Source organism: Hoplias malabaricus, chromosome 17 (assembly GCF_029633855.1).
Source record: "Hoplias malabaricus isolate fHopMal1 chromosome 17, fHopMal1.hap1, whole genome shotgun sequence".
Classification (NCBI taxonomy): Eukaryota; Metazoa; Chordata; class Actinopteri; order Characiformes; family Erythrinidae; genus Hoplias; species Hoplias malabaricus.
Genome location: NC_089816.1, coordinates 6,871,658 through 6,886,729, shown reverse-complemented (window position 1 = coordinate 6,886,729; position 15,072 = coordinate 6,871,658). Strand labels below are relative to the sequence as shown.

General features: G+C 39.5%; 3 protein-coding genes across 9 annotated transcripts in view; all 3 read left to right on the top strand.

Moving 5' to 3' along the window:
* tenm2a (teneurin transmembrane protein 2a) overlaps positions 1 to 4,417 on the top strand; it is a 114,965-nt gene extending 110,548 nt beyond the window's left edge. Inside the window, exons 25-27 of the mRNA XM_066648498.1 lie at positions 216 to 1,833; positions 1,939 to 2,069; positions 2,171 to 4,417. Coding sequence (XP_066504595.1) covers positions 216 to 1,833; positions 1,939 to 2,069; positions 2,171 to 2,908 — 2,487 coding nt within the window. The 3' untranslated portion in view covers positions 2,909 to 4,417. The remainder of the gene's footprint in view (positions 1 to 215; positions 1,834 to 1,938; positions 2,070 to 2,170) is intronic.
* A 469-nt stretch (positions 4,418 to 4,886) lies between these two features.
* On the top strand, positions 4,887 to 7,149 carry tstd1 (thiosulfate sulfurtransferase like domain containing 1). The gene is made up of 4 exons (XM_066649516.1): positions 4,887 to 4,965; positions 5,743 to 5,868; positions 5,988 to 6,150; positions 6,666 to 7,149. The coding sequence occupies exons 1-4, from the start codon at positions 4,953 to 4,955 to the stop codon at positions 6,718 to 6,720; spliced, it is 357 nt and encodes a 118-aa protein (XP_066505613.1). The 5' UTR covers positions 4,887 to 4,952; the 3' UTR covers positions 6,721 to 7,149.
* Positions 7,150 to 7,258: 109 nt separating this feature from the next.
* Positions 7,259 to 14,635, top strand: cfap96 (cilia and flagella associated protein 96). Of its 7 annotated transcripts, none has more exons than XM_066649507.1 (10): positions 7,259 to 7,335; positions 7,602 to 7,701; positions 8,265 to 8,393; positions 10,699 to 10,804; positions 10,946 to 11,165; positions 11,946 to 12,083; positions 12,465 to 12,540; positions 12,706 to 12,888; positions 12,989 to 13,161; positions 14,499 to 14,635. In XM_066649507.1, exons 1-10 carry the CDS (start codon positions 7,301 to 7,303, stop codon positions 14,548 to 14,550), a joined length of 1,212 nt encoding a protein of 403 aa, XP_066505604.1. In that variant the 5' UTR covers positions 7,259 to 7,300; the 3' UTR covers positions 14,551 to 14,635. The 7 variants fall into 7 exon arrangements, with proteins under 7 accessions (XP_066505604.1, XP_066505603.1, XP_066505607.1 ...); XM_066649506.1 differs by having other exon boundaries at positions 10,696 to 10,804; XM_066649510.1 differs by lacking the exons at positions 7,259 to 7,335; positions 7,602 to 7,701; positions 8,265 to 8,393 and adding exons at positions 9,263 to 9,365; positions 9,528 to 9,651.
* The last annotated feature ends 437 nt before the right edge of the window (positions 14,636 to 15,072 follow it).

Below are 15,072 nucleotides of genomic sequence, written 5' to 3'. Positions count from 1 at the left end.
GTATTCTGTGCACATTCTGGAGTGTGGTGCATAAAAAACAGCATGTTGAAAGGGTGAAGTACTTTTTAATTTCTGTTTAAATGTTTAAAACTGTTTAATTATCATGTCTGCTGCTTACATAAATCATGTATTTAATCTAAATCTTTACTAATGTTAATTAAATTAGATAATATTTCCTATTACATGTTTTGTAATCTCTTCATCTCTCCGTGCAGTCCATGGTGCTGCTTCTGCAGAGTCAAAGGCAGTACATCTTTGAGTTTGATGCATCTGATCGTATCACTGCAGTCACAATGCCCAGCGTGGCCCGGCACACCATGTTCACTCATGTCTCCTTTGGCTACATTCGAAACACCTATAACCCCCCAGAAAGTAATGCCTCCATTATATATGACTTCAGTGAAGATGGCCGCCCACAGGCCACGTACTTCCTAGGTACGGGTCGCCGTGTCCTCTACAAGTATGGCAAGCTGGCCAAGCTCTCTGAGATACTGTACGACAGCACGGCAGTCACCTTTGGATACGATGAAACGGCTGGTGTACTCAAAATGGTCAATCTGCAGAGTGGAGGCTTCTCTTGTACAATAAGATATCGGAAGATGGGCCCCTTAGTGGACAAACAGATCTATCGTTTCTCTGAGGAAGGAATGGTGAATGCCCGCTTCGACTACACCTACCACGACAACAGTTTCCGCATAGCCAGCATGAAGCCAGTGATTAGTGAGACACCTTTGCCTGTGGATCTGTACCGCTATGATGAAATCTCTGGCAAAGTGGAGCACTTTGGGAAGTTTGGGGTCATTTATTATGACATCAATCAGATCATCACCACAGCCGTGATGACTCTCAGCAAGCATTTTGATGCTCATGGCCGGATCAAGGAGGTACAGTATGAGATTTTCCGCTCACTCATGTACTGGATGACAGTGCAGTATGACAACATGGGTCGGGTGATCAAGCGGGAGCTGAAGATCGGACCCTATGCCAACACCACCCAGTACCGATATGAATATGACGGTGACGGGCAACTCAGTGGTGTCAAAGTGAATGACTGGTCCACGTGGCGCTACAGCTATGATCTCAATGGCAACCTCCACCTGCTGAACCCTGGCAACAGTGCCCGTCTCATGCCGCTGCGCTATGACTTACGTGACCGCATCACCCGGCTGGGCGACGTGCAGTACCGCCTAGACGAGGATGGCTTTCTCAGTCAGAGGGGCTCTGACATCTTTGACTACAACTCCAAAGGCCAGCTGGTGCGAGCGTACAGCCGAGCGGCCGGGGGCTGGAGTGTGCAGTATCGTTATGACGGCCTGGGCCGGAGGGTCTCTAGCAAAAACAGCCTGGGCCAGCACCTGCAGTTCTTCTACGCTGACCTGAACAACCCAGTACGGGTCACGCATGTGTTCAACCACTCCAGTTCAGAGATCACGTCACTGTACTACGACCTGCAAGGCCATCTGTTCGCCATGGAGGTGAGCAGTGGGGAGGAGTATTACATCGCCTCAGACAACACGGGCACTCCACTGGCCGTCTTCAGCAGCAACGGACAAATGATCAAGCAGGTGCAGTACACAGCGTATGGAGAGGTTTACCACGATTCCAACCCCGAGTTCCAGCTGGTTATCGGCTTCCATGGCGGGCTGTATGATTCGCTGACGAAGCTAGTGCACTTCACGCAGAGGGACTATGATGTGCTAGCTGCCAGATGGACATCGCCAGACTATACTATGTGGCAGAAGATTGGCAAGGACCTGGCACCGTTTAACTTGTACATGTTCAAGAACAATAATCCTCTCAGTGATATGCTGGATGTGAAGAATTATGTTACAGGTAAGTGCATTATTTTAAATGTGTAAACTCATTCATGGTTTAAGTTAAATTAGATTTTGTGAGATGTATCTTCATGCACTGTGCATGCTATTCTTTTTTTCTCAGACGTAAAGAGTTGGCTGGTAATGTTTGGCTTCCAGCTAAGTAACATCATCCCTGGTTTCCCTAAACATACACTGTACTTTGTGGATCCACCATATGAGCTACTAGCAATCCAGGAGTGTGAGAATGGCCAGGTGAGTTTCCACATCCAAGTCGTAGAAATTCGATTTCCATAATCCAAAGACTAGACACATTTTGTTGGCAATCTCCAGTTATACCTGCGTTCTCCTTGCAGCTGATGAGTGGAGTTCAGCAGGAGGCAGAAAGGCACAACCAGGCCTTTATGGCCTTGGAGGGCCAGCTGCTCAACAAGGAACGGCGAGGCAAACATGACAAACCAGGCCACTGGTTTGGCACCAGCATTCCCATCATTGGCCGAGGTGTGATGTTTGCTGTGAAAGAGGGTCGTGTGGTAACAGGTGTCTCCAGCATGGCTAGTGATGACAGCAGGAAGGTGGCACTGGTGCTCAACGGTGCTGTCTACCTGGAGGGCACACACTATATGCAGGATGGCCGTGACTGTCACTTCTTTGTTAAGATTGGCTCGGCTGATGGTGACCTGCTGGCACTGGGCCTCACCAACGGGCGTAAAACTCTAGAGAGTGGCATCAATGTGACGGTGAGTGGCCGTTCACGGCGTGGTGTTACAGTGGAGTTCCGAGCACCAGCACTAGCCCTGAGCATTCGTTATGGACTGGCAGCAGACGTGCTGGATGAGGAGCGTGGCCGCTTGCTGGAGCTGGCCAGACAGCGAGCACTGGCAGGAGCCTGGCTGAGAGAGCAACAGAGGGCACGGGATGGGAAAGAAGGCAGCCGCCTGTGGACTGAGGGCGAGAAGCAGCAGCTGCTTTCCACAGGGAAAGTGCAGGGCTATGATGGGTACTATGTGCTACCCATAGAGCAATACCCCGAACTGGCAGACAGCAGCACCAACATCCAGTTTCTGAGACAGAATGAAATGGGGAAGAGGTAACAGAACAAGAGTCCCTTTCTTTTGGTCTCTTATTTTTTCTTTTCTGTATCTTTGATGCCCTTTGCTCTACCCCACTTTCTCTCTGTCCACTGCTGTTCTCTCCTTTCCTATATCTCCTTTACCCATGGAGAATAAATGAACTTATGGGGTAACTCTGAAAGCTGCAGGGACTTTTAAAGAACATTATTAATACTGCCACTGGCAAAAAATAAAAATTTCAAAGAACTTGTCGTTGTTTTTGAACAATGGACTTCAAAAAGCACTGATAAACTGCAAACAAAACAGAACAGCTGTTGCTAAAATATGAAAGATCCCCTTTTTAAAAAAGAATAGCTATTTTTTGCCCATATTTTTTGGGTTCTGACAGGATGTTGGTGGCAGATGGTACTTGTTTCTGTGTGAATCATATCTTAAGATAGAGCTTTGTCAAATTGTTACCGAGGCCAATCAAAATATCAACACGGCGCAACAACATCTAAGACGTGGAATATCACTCTCAGGCCTCATATTTTAAACAACAGAACTGTCAACTGCTGCTGTGGCAAGTCCCATCCACCATGAACTGCTTTAAGATCTTTGAAGAGAATAGAACTCCAAAAAGGAAGAACATTTTTAAAAAAAAAAAACTGAAAAAAAATATGGCTATATTTGCATAAAATCAATGTCAAACATAGTTTTGTTTTATCATTGGGAGATTAGAATAATGTCTACATTGTGTCAGATAACACTAATGTTCAGGGTGGGGTTAGATGGGATAGTTTTGTATGTCTCAGTTGCAGTAGAATTGTGAGATTCTCACCAGGGCACTTCTGTACAGAAACAATGGTTGGGTGGGGAGACGGTAACTCAATAACTCATGCTATCAAGGTTAAAGGTCACTGGTATCCAAAACTATTTATTTTTATTTTATGCTCGTTTTTTTATTTATTTATTATTAGTAGTACTATATGACAATCATGAAGGAGTCACAGTTTTTAGCTATGAAAATGAACACTGGTGGAGTATTTTCTTTTGTAAAATATGTACAAAAAAATGTTCATTATGTTTTTATATTAATTTTGATTTGCTTAAGCAAATTATAGTCATAGACAAAAATAATTTATGTAAAGTGTTTTAAAATGGTTTATACTTTAAATAAAGTTTAAAACTGTGAAACTTGTTTTTTCAAAATATACCTGTATGTACAGTGTATAGATTTACCTTTATGCAGCACAGTAGAATATTGTTCATAATATCAAGTTTTATATTTCTAACAAAAGGTGGCTTGTAATGTGCAAACCTATAGCTGGTATAAAGACACTAGGATTTTGTGACACTCAAATATCCCAGATAAACAATATTGATCCCCAGTTTGATGTTTTGTTTGTTTAGTTCTGTTTTTATGCAGGAAAATTGCTGTACTAGAACCCAAAACCGTAGAAATGGATTCTATCCACTGTGAAGAGACTCATTATGGATGTCATTATGTACCAAATCAGTATTGAGGGATTCTTACACTTAAGCAAGACTTCTGAGACCTTATCAATAAAAGTTTACTTCAAGCGAGATTCATTTGTCTCTTGCATTAATGCTGTGTTGAACTGGACCTTCTTTCTTGGTTCCTCGCGGTAGAACAACGGCGCTGTTAAAAAATATAGTCCGTATTTTGAAAAATAAATAGCGGTAATACTTTGAGAATAAAGAATTATTGCATTCAAACCAAATATTCTTAAAAAATCAATTCACAAAATATTTTTAAAACGTTCCCTTTGCTACTACCAATGTATACTTCGGACATTTAAAAATTATTTCATGTGTAGTTGTTAGGCTTAGTCTCAAAGAGCGTAATAAAAATACTACACTGTAACTTTAACAAAGATCCACCTCGAAACAGTATCAACACAAAGCTATGATCCATGGGCCTCTGTGAATGGACAGCGAGAATGTGACGTCACTGTACAGTAGCGCTTATGTCACGCCCACTCAGTAATATAGCAGTGCGGAAGAAGTCGGTACAGTATAGAGTCCTGGTTCTCGAGCAACCGGTTTCAGAATCAAGCTTAAGATGGCAAATTCAGGTAAATATACTTTACAACCTCCAAAAAAAAACGGATTTTAACAGCACAGTTAGTTAGTTATTCCACAGCCTTGAAGAAACTGTTGTTTTCCGTAGCCCTTCGTAAGTAAACGCATGTTAACCTGATGTAGAGATAAGGTGATAAGTCCTATGTTCGGATCCCGAGTGGATACTACATTTGTTTCTCTATTTTATGTTGTTGTAATGCATCAGTTCAGTTCTGTCTTGGTTTCGTCTGGGATTTTTTTTCTTTGTCTAACTTTCATATCAAAGTCTGTCACTAGTGAGTTATTGTGCTGCATTCATGTTTGTTGTTTGCCATCGGTCTGTTAAAACGTGATCCCTAGGGGATATTTGTGTCTTGGCATCATGACTTGGCATTTATTGCCAACGCCTTAAACTACACAGATGACAATTTTTACAACAAACATATGTTGTTTAAAATCGGCTTCAGTCTGCATATCAGTTTTATCTTTTATACATGTATTTACTTTGTTTATTTGTTCATTTACTTTTTTTTTACCTTTTAATAATGTGACAAATTAAGGCCCAGCTTTTATATTTCCCCAAGAACAGCAGAACAGTTTATTTTTTCAAGCCTTGGGACTTGCAATCATGATGTGGTGTGCAGTAAGTGCATAGTCATTGTTGGATTGTATTGTGAAAAACAAAGCTAATTTTCCAGTTCTTCCAGTTTTACACATCTCCCAGAAACATCTTGGTTTACAGCTGAAGCCTTCTGCCCAAAGGATTATGAAATTTTGCAATGTTATTCTAGATAAGGTGATCTCCTACAGTGATCTCAAAGCCCTAATTGACAAGGGTGATGGGCTTGTGCTTGTGGATGTGCGCAACAAATCTGAAGTGGATAAAGGGCGTATCCCAGGGTCCATCAATATCCCAGGTCAGTTATAGAGCCTAGACCCTTCAGTACTTCTTTCTTGTTTTTATCCTTTAATTGTTTCATTAATCCGATTGCCTTGCCAGGTTTGCAAACTGTTTAATTATATTTGTGTATTTCAGTGGACAATGTAGAAAGTGAATTGTCTCTGGACCCAGATGCATTCAAAGAAAAATATGGCGTACCCAAACCTCCACTAGATTGCCCACACCTGGTCTTCCACTGCCAATTGGGTCGACGTGGAGAAGCTGCCACAAACAAGGCCAAAAGCCTTGGTTTTCAAAAGTATGACACTAAACATATTTAGAAACTGTGGTATAATTGCTCTACATGTCCAAGCCATTGTAGACACCTGCATAACCAATAATCAAATCATGGGTATTAATCAGGGAATTTGTCAGTCCCTTAGTGCAGTAACAGCCTCTAAGCTTCAAAGAAGGCTTTACTCAAGATGATGGAACATTGCTGTGAGGTTTTGATTGCAGCTGAGCACAAGAAAATTAATAAGGTCAGATATGTGATGATTCGTTTTAGATCACTTCACCTCTAATAGGTGACCAGAGAATGCAGTTCCACTGCTGGGGTGTTTATGGCCTTCTAGCATGCATTTAGCTGCTGAGCACACCATTACATTAGTCAGGATTTGGTCTGCATGTAAATAAACAAGTAGTTAAATTCACACATTAAAAGGTAATATATTTGAAAATGTTTAAAAACAGAAAACATATTTTTTCAGTTCATTTTCTACTAGCATTAAGATTTGACCTCTCTCTCTCTCTCTCTCTCTCACTCTCACTCAGTGCCCGTAACTATGCTGGAGCTTACAAGGAATGGTCAGAGAAGGAAGGCCAATGACCCTGCTGCTCCAACATACCAACCATACTCAAAATCATTCAAACACAATCATTATTAAGACCACTAGGGCTCTGTGTTTGGCTTTTTTGACTGCAAATACCTCAGGGTTCGGTGCTAAATATTTCCAGTGGAGAATATTCCCTCAACATCAATATAAATTATAATGAGTTTTAAACAAAGTACTGTGCGGACACCTGATTTATTTATTTACTTTTTTTTTATTGATAGTATGTGCTTTTTTTTTTGTTAAAACATTGTTAATTCAAATGATTCCAAATGTCTCCTAATGATAGCTATATTTATTTTTTAATTATTCAGAACACAATTTGTTACCAATGCTTCAGTTTAAGTAAAGGAAATATTTTCTATACTGTAATATGCTTAGATGCCTTTTGCGAAGTATTGTATGTTAGGAACACATTATAAAAGAGAATAAAATGGTTTATAATACTAGCTTTTTGCTGTGTGTTTTTATTATATGTGTTAATTACCTACTGTTTGGTAGTTGTTGGTCTTTGCCTCACGCGCAGGGAATTAATCTTCATTAGAGGACCCATGGGACTTGAAGACCGTTAAAAAGATGGACATTTACATTGACCTTTGTTGCTCTTTCAGGTGAAGTGCTGTTATAACCTGATAATAATGTAACTGAAGTAAATGTATGAATGTTCCTGCTTGAAGTGACTGAGTGTCGGTTTGAATTTTGTGGCGACAGTTAAGTTGGACGTACCGGTAGTTGTCTGTTCATAATGTCAGGAAGCAGCCATTTTAACTCGTGTTTGCTGTGTATTTTCACGGGGAACAATTAAAATCATTTAACTTTAAACTTTTTGTGGTTTCATTATCATTATTATTGGTTTGGTTTGGTTCTCAATGTGCAGTGTGCCGCTCTGGGTGGCGCCATTACTTCACGCTGCGTCCAGACTGAAGACTGACCAGGCCAGACGGAGAAAGGTTTACCGCCTCATCCACCGCAAATTAGTAAGGTTCAGCAGTGATTAAGTCTCTTTAAATTGGAAATGCGTCAGAAAATCACGACTTTTACTTTTACAAATATCAGTATACAAATAAATGTATGCAAGTGACCACAAGTTTGTAAACACTAGGGTGACCAGACGTCCTCTTTTACCCGGACATGTCCTCTTTTTTAGACTTAAAAAAATGTCCGGGATTTTGTTTTTCTAGAGCTTACATAGAACTTCGAGAAGCGTTTCATTCACAAACTAGTCCCGCCCTCCCCTACTCCGATTGGTTCGCTTGAGTGAGAAGGGGGCGTGGTGAAGTAGCCTAGACTCTTCTGATTGGACGGTCTGACTGTAGAGCTACTGTTATTGGTCGATAACCTCTGTAAACATTTAATTGGTCAGTCTGCACGTCAGTAGCCCCCCCCCCCGGAGATCTGGTCGCCCTAGTAAACACTGATCCAACATGTTCCTCTTAAGTGAATGCTGGGGTGTACTCATTTACCGATGCCTGAATCTACCAATTAAGTGTGTCTTAAAACCTTTTGAGGTGTAGTGTGTTTGCACTTATTTCATTTTCAGATGCATCACAAAGTTGGCTGTAGCAGGCTTCATAAACCCACCTACGTTTACCCTGCTGAACTCAGGCAGATTATCCGCACTGCATTTCCAAGGGACATCTGTGATTATCAAGACCCATCCCATGACAATGTAGGCTTTTAATCTTTTTAGACTAATTAAGTGCTCATCATTCCACGTGTAGTGCAGTTTGTTGCTAATGAAATTAGAGCTATTTTCTATCCAATAAACCAGTTCAGCCATGAGCTATGAGTAATATTATATTATTTGTATGCAGACATCATTTCTGTCCTATGCAGTGCACCGAATCACACATTTAAAATTCAACCTATATGTGTTGTATATGTTCCAGGTAGTTACTGTCACCATGGATGACTTGAAACAGATTGAGCTCTGCTGATCAGGACTGCCGTTAGACTAATGTTCGAAACCGTATAAACCAAGCCTGTGTTAAACGTTACATTGACTCTTAACCCATACACATTTACCATTTATAACTGAAATAAACTTCAGTTGACCAAAAGCATGTGTACAGAGGTTTTATTTGTAGTGATTAATTTGATTTATAAAATGAACTGATGCAGGACATATGCAAAAAAATGCATTAATACATTACATTTATGGCTATATTCTTAGTTAATATTAAGCTAAAAAAAAATATGTGAAGTCTTGCATTGGATGGAAAAGCAAGGACGAGTGATGTGAAGCACATTAGCGACCCCTTGTGGAGGCCCGTGAGGCCCTGGACGACGTCATTCGGATATCATTTTGATTACATTTGGGTTTTGAATGATTTATGTGATTTTTCGAAATTAATGAGTATTTTTAATTTCTAAAAGAACATGTTTTATAAAGAATTTTTACCAATAAATATGCAGGGTTTCTTACCCTTAGCAACTAAAAATATGTTAAAAGCTAGAAGGAGCCAAAATATATTTTCTGTGTTTGCATAAGCCTATGCCACTGTAAACATACAGTAAGGTCTAAATTTAACTGGCTAACTACAGTTAACGATTACCAAAATAATAAAATGAATCTCCACCATAGGCCACAAAAGAAGAAGAAAAAAAAACTGCAAGTGACTACAAGTCCCAGGATTCCAAAGTAAAATACACATTGGAAGCGCTTATGTTTTAGCTACTCGTTGTAAAAAATAATTACTTGTATAAGTTTATAGCCATCTAATATATGTTCATCAAAATATATTATAAGTAATGTGTAATAGGGGCACAGTAAGTTCAGACGCTGTCCTAACGGTCCTGACAGGATTCGGTTTCACTGTGCACCAAGGAGACGAACGTATACAAATGGGGCAGGGAAAAAAATAACTTTGTTATTTTGACTTCGGGAAAACGTTAGCTGCTGGACAAGTCTCAGGGGAATATTAAAGGTGCGTATGAACGTAATTTGTTAGGTTATATATATTGTAAGACCAGCACATTCATAAATATGTGTATTTTAAAAAGATGACAGTATTTCAAGGGAGGCAAGTCACAAATGATAAACTCCCCAGGTTTAAAATAGGATCCCTCTATTTTTTATTAAACAGTTCCCTCAGTTTAATTAAAGTTTACAGTCGACAAATTGATTTGAATTATTATCACTAATCGTTAAAAAAGATTTCCAAGTAGTCAAATATAATATGACATTATTTTGGGACCTCTTAGTTTAATAAACTGAAAGAAAAATATATTTCACAAAATAAAAAAAAAAAATTAAGGGGGAATTTAAAGCATTTAAACATTTTTTTTTAGGAATTAGATAATACAGTTACCTTTAGACACACCACATTATTAGAAACCTTTGACTTCCACTGATTATGATCTACACTTAGGTCCACTGTGTAGAGTGCAGTTAAAATGGCTGTCGTTGCTACAACAACCACTTTAACACTGGTCAGTTTATTACCACAGTGCCACTGTTGACCAGCTCTGGTGGAGAGTCATTTTCACATGTGGAGACATGGTAGTGGGTGATATTGATATGAGTTTGTCAGTTTAATAGGTGCTTAGGTGATTGTGTGTGTGTGTGTGTGTGTGTGTGTGTGTGTGTGTGGTAGTGGCATTGCTACAGTGTTTTACTTGTCAGAATATTCAGCTCTGCTGTCAGCAAATGTTTACTAAGTCTAATTGGGAGTATTTTGACTGCAGTTGTGATTGTGAAATTCCAATAAACATTTGGTCCGTGTCTGTGGCCAATGCCAAACTGGAATGTTGTACTTAGTGAGCCGGAAAGCCAAGTTGTGATTCTGTTTTACACGGCGCATGGGACAGTATAAGTGAAAATGTAGGCCAAGGCTATAATCAGGTTGGGATGTGGTTTGAGGATTACCCTACTTTAAACTGTAATTGTGATTTATTTTTCCACACTTTTCCAGGAATAAGCCACTGATTAAGCAAGTTGGGCTGCAATAAAAATTAGCTGCTTTTTGTAGCAGGTTTCCAAAATGCCACCTGAGGGAAAATCTGACATGGAACGAGTGGGTGTTTTCAAGGAGATGGGCTACATTTCCATAGGGGACAAATACACACCGTTTATTTATCGTGAGTATAAGGAACATAAAGCTCACTCTGTAACATAATTGATTATTCCAATACACTCTTTAGTGCTTGAAAATTGGAGTATGCAATGCCTTTTTTAAGTAACTTCTCTCTCTCTCTCTCTCTCTCTCTCTTTTCCCCAAGGTCCCTTTAATGAATCTGCACACAAGAACAAGCAGATACTGTGTGGTGGACACAAGACGAAATCTGCACTCCAAGCTGGCTACTTTGACACTCAGTTTAAGAGAATCTTTGAGAAAGAAGCGTTGACAGATCTTATCAAAATCCAGAGACAGTATAGGATTAATCAGGCAAAAAGAAACCTTGGAAAAGCTTTTCTGCCCAGTAGTGGAGAGAAGAAACCGTTAGTTGAGCAGTTTTTCTCTGTTTTCCTCTCAATTAAAACTAATATTTAAGTGTACATTACCATGACTGTGTTCTTTGGGACTTCTACAGTGCAAAATGCATCTTATAAAATGAAATAAATAACAAAAACACAAAGACTTAAATTATTTATGGTATTTTTTAGTGGAAAGTAAAGTGGCAAGTGTCTAATTTGCTTAAAAAAATCAGATAGGAACAGAGAGGTGATCTTGTTCAGTTGTGATCATGGGGTGACATACACTGTTCCTCATATTCTTCATTGACATGCTTGTTAAAAGTGAATCCTATACCAGATTTAAGCCCTGGATAGTGAAGTTACAGTGTTATTAATGTGGGACCATGCAGGGCGATGTGGTTCAATGAACCTTTTCTCTGAAAACGCATGAAAAGGACTTCCAGCACTCAGAGTTTCCATTTCATCATGTTACTTTCGGCTCTGCGGAGCCCAGAGAGAAGACTCTAGCCAAGATATCATTATGATCTTAATGAGTCCAAGACTAGGAAAAGTCCACAAGGGCCATGTTCTCAGACCATGACATACCATGTCGTTTTTCATGTAATTAAGATTGTGGAAAGAACTGCCTACAGGAGAGCAGAGACAAATGCATTAAACTTCTGGATTTAACATTTAGGTCAAAATAAATGTCAGGTGTATTATTATCCAAGACAATGTTAAGCAAATTTAATTATTCTACCAGTGCTGGCCATCAGTCTTGTGCCTTTCCTCATAATTCAGAGATGTTTTGTTTCTGCTCGGCAGCTCTGGAATTGGCAGCTACTATGGAACACTGGGGGGTCCAATCCAGGCTATGAGTCCAGTGCTGATTGCCAGAAAGCCTTATAAATCACCAGGCAAGAACATGTACACCAGCCCACCCAAGAAAGGAAGTGGATATGGGTCAGTGTCTTATTATAATTTGTGCTTTTTTGTTATGACTATTTTTATGAACTGGTATTAATACTAAGAAATGTGATCCCATGGAACTCCTAGCATTAGGTTTAGGTTAAGTTTCTCCCCAAAATATGGATATTTTAGAAACGAGTCTGTCATGTTTATTATTATGAGTAGCTTGACATTGTGGACCTATGACCTTAAGTTGAAGAGCATTTTATTCACAGTACATTTCTGCAGAAATTATTTACAATATATGTGCACAAGTGATTAAATTGTTCAACATCTGGTGCATTGTGAAGTAGCGGAAGTGTCTGAACCATTTGAACATGATATTTTTGTGTAACTTAAACTGAATTGAGAAATATTTTTCTGTATGTTCAACAGATACCCAGGTGTGACACTTTCAAAACTGGATCTATATTCCTCTGACCCATATGACAGAGCAAAAGAAATGCTAAAGGTAAAAAGTCGTTTTAGTTTGCCTTAATAGAGACGATTTTGCTGGTTTCTTATTTTCTGGCATGTGACAGAACCTGTGTTTATGTTGAGAACAAGTCATCAAATTCCTAGGCATCCTGATGATTAAACCTGCTTTGATAACAAGAGGAGTTATTTCTTTTTTCAGCATGAGATAATTGCTCACAAAGCTGTGCTGAAAGGTGGGCCATTCCGTTTGAACCTCCATCCCAAGGAATGCTTTGACAGCAACCCTTACAAGATTGAAAAACCTCTGCCAGCGTCAAAGAAGACTGAGGAGAAAAAGACACACTTTGCTGTGCCTTTCAAACCAAGCTCTCCCAGTAAAAAGGTATTTACCATGTTAACCTACTTAAATTTCATGAAAGATGAAAAATGGATGCAATATTTCTGTATATTAGTCCTTCATAAATCATTGTGTTGTCTTTTAGATTGGAGGTATGAAAGCAGGGACATTCGATCTTTATCCGTCCCATTCTGCAGATCCCTACATCCCTCAAAAGTCCAAGTTAATGACCGTGAATAAGAATGGAAAAATCTTCCATCCATCACCTGGCCCAAAAAGCACTCCAGTCAAGAGCATCGTCTCTCTCAATGTGAACAAGTAAGACTACATAACACAAGCATTAATACACTTTAAGGATGAAGAGGCATCTCTGTCTGCTTGATATTTAATCTGAACTAAGGTGTCTATGCACCTAAAATGTCAACAGCAGTCACAGGGCCTGGAGGTTGAGGGTTCGATTCCCGCTCCGAGTGACTGTCTGTGAGGAGTTGGTGTGTTCTCCCCGTGTCCGCGTGGGTTTCCTACGGGTGCTCCGGTTTCCTCCCACAGTCCAAAAACACACGTTAGTAGGTGGATTGGTGACTCAAAAGTGTCCATAGGTGTGAATGTTTGAGTAAATGTGTATGTTGCCCTGTGAAGGACTGGCGCCCCCTCCAGGGTGTATTCCCGCCTTGTACCCAATGATTCCAGGTAGGCTCCGGACCCACTGTGACCCTGAACTGGATAAGTGGTTACAGATAATGAATGAATGAATATTAACGTTACATTTCACCGCAGTAAGATACAATGTAATTCAGACATGTAAAAATAACCTGGACAAATAATGAAGGCATCATTTATTAAATCCTGTTCAAAATAGTTACAATCAACTCTAACATTCAGCACAATCTTCACATCTAGAGTTGTATGCAAATGTTTTGGCACCCCTGGTTGAATATTCATTTTATTCTTATTTTCAATTGGACAAATTTCCATACATATATTGCTGAATTAATGTTTTTATATATATAAATAATAATAATAATAAAGGGCGGCACAGTGGCGCAGTCACACAGCTCCAGGGACCTGGAGGTTGTGGGTCTAAGTCCCACTGCGGGTGACTGTCTGTGAGGAGTTTGGTGTGTTCTCCCTGTGTCCACGTGGGTTTCCTCCCACGGTCCAAAAACACACATTGGTAGGTGGACTGGCGACTCAGAAGTTTCCATAGGTGTGAGTGTGTGTGTGTCACCCTGTGAAGGACTGGCGCCCCCTCCCAAGTATATTCCTGCCTTGCGCCCAGTGATTCTGTGTAGGCTCCGGACCCACCACAACCCCGAACTGGATAAGCAGCTACAGATAATGAATATTTATAAATATTTTGAACTAAAATTTGCAGAAAGGCGGCATAATTAGGTTTTTCTGTAGTGGGTATGATAAATTATTTTCACCTATTAAATAATAATAAAAAACAATGGTCATTTTACCATACATTTGCCTATGATTGTATATATCATGAGGCGCAAGGTGCATTTTCTCATACAGCAATCATTCCACAGGTTTTTGTCATTTGAAAAAAAGATTGCTGGTGATATTCTCTTCTAAACTTACAATTTTCCCACATTATTGTACATTCTCCAGAATTAAATATGACTGATTTTCACTCTTTCCATTTGCAGGTTTGTGAACCCCATAAACTACAATCAAGTTCCTTCTGTAATGGCATATTAGGAGAATATGATGACTTGGTAACCTGTTTACAAATATAATTACAGCTTTTTTGGCTGTTAAGGTTAAAGACAGATTATGTAAACAATGTAGTTCTCATTTTGTTTTATTAGTTCAGTCATTTCACAGTCATTAGATTTCAGTTAGTGCTGGCAAGAGACCTGTTGTTGAGTTGTAGAATTTGATCATTTGTTTGAAAAAGTGAAAAACTGCATAAAATTATGCATTAAATGATGAACCTCTGAGAAATGTTTGATGGCATGCATGATTTAAATTAATCTGAAATAAGAATTTAACTCTGTTACATTAAAAAAAAACAGCATGTGTAAAATATCGCTGCTATATAAGTTACGGGGAATATTAATTTATCTCAAATTCTCTGCTTTTGAAAACTTAAAAGCACCAGTTAGCAATGAATTTCGGGATCCAATGAAGTCTCTTGCTGCTTCTGAAAGCTATGAAATATTGACATGTGTAATCTCAAGCATCAAAATATACACCATGTCATGCTTACAGCAGAATTCA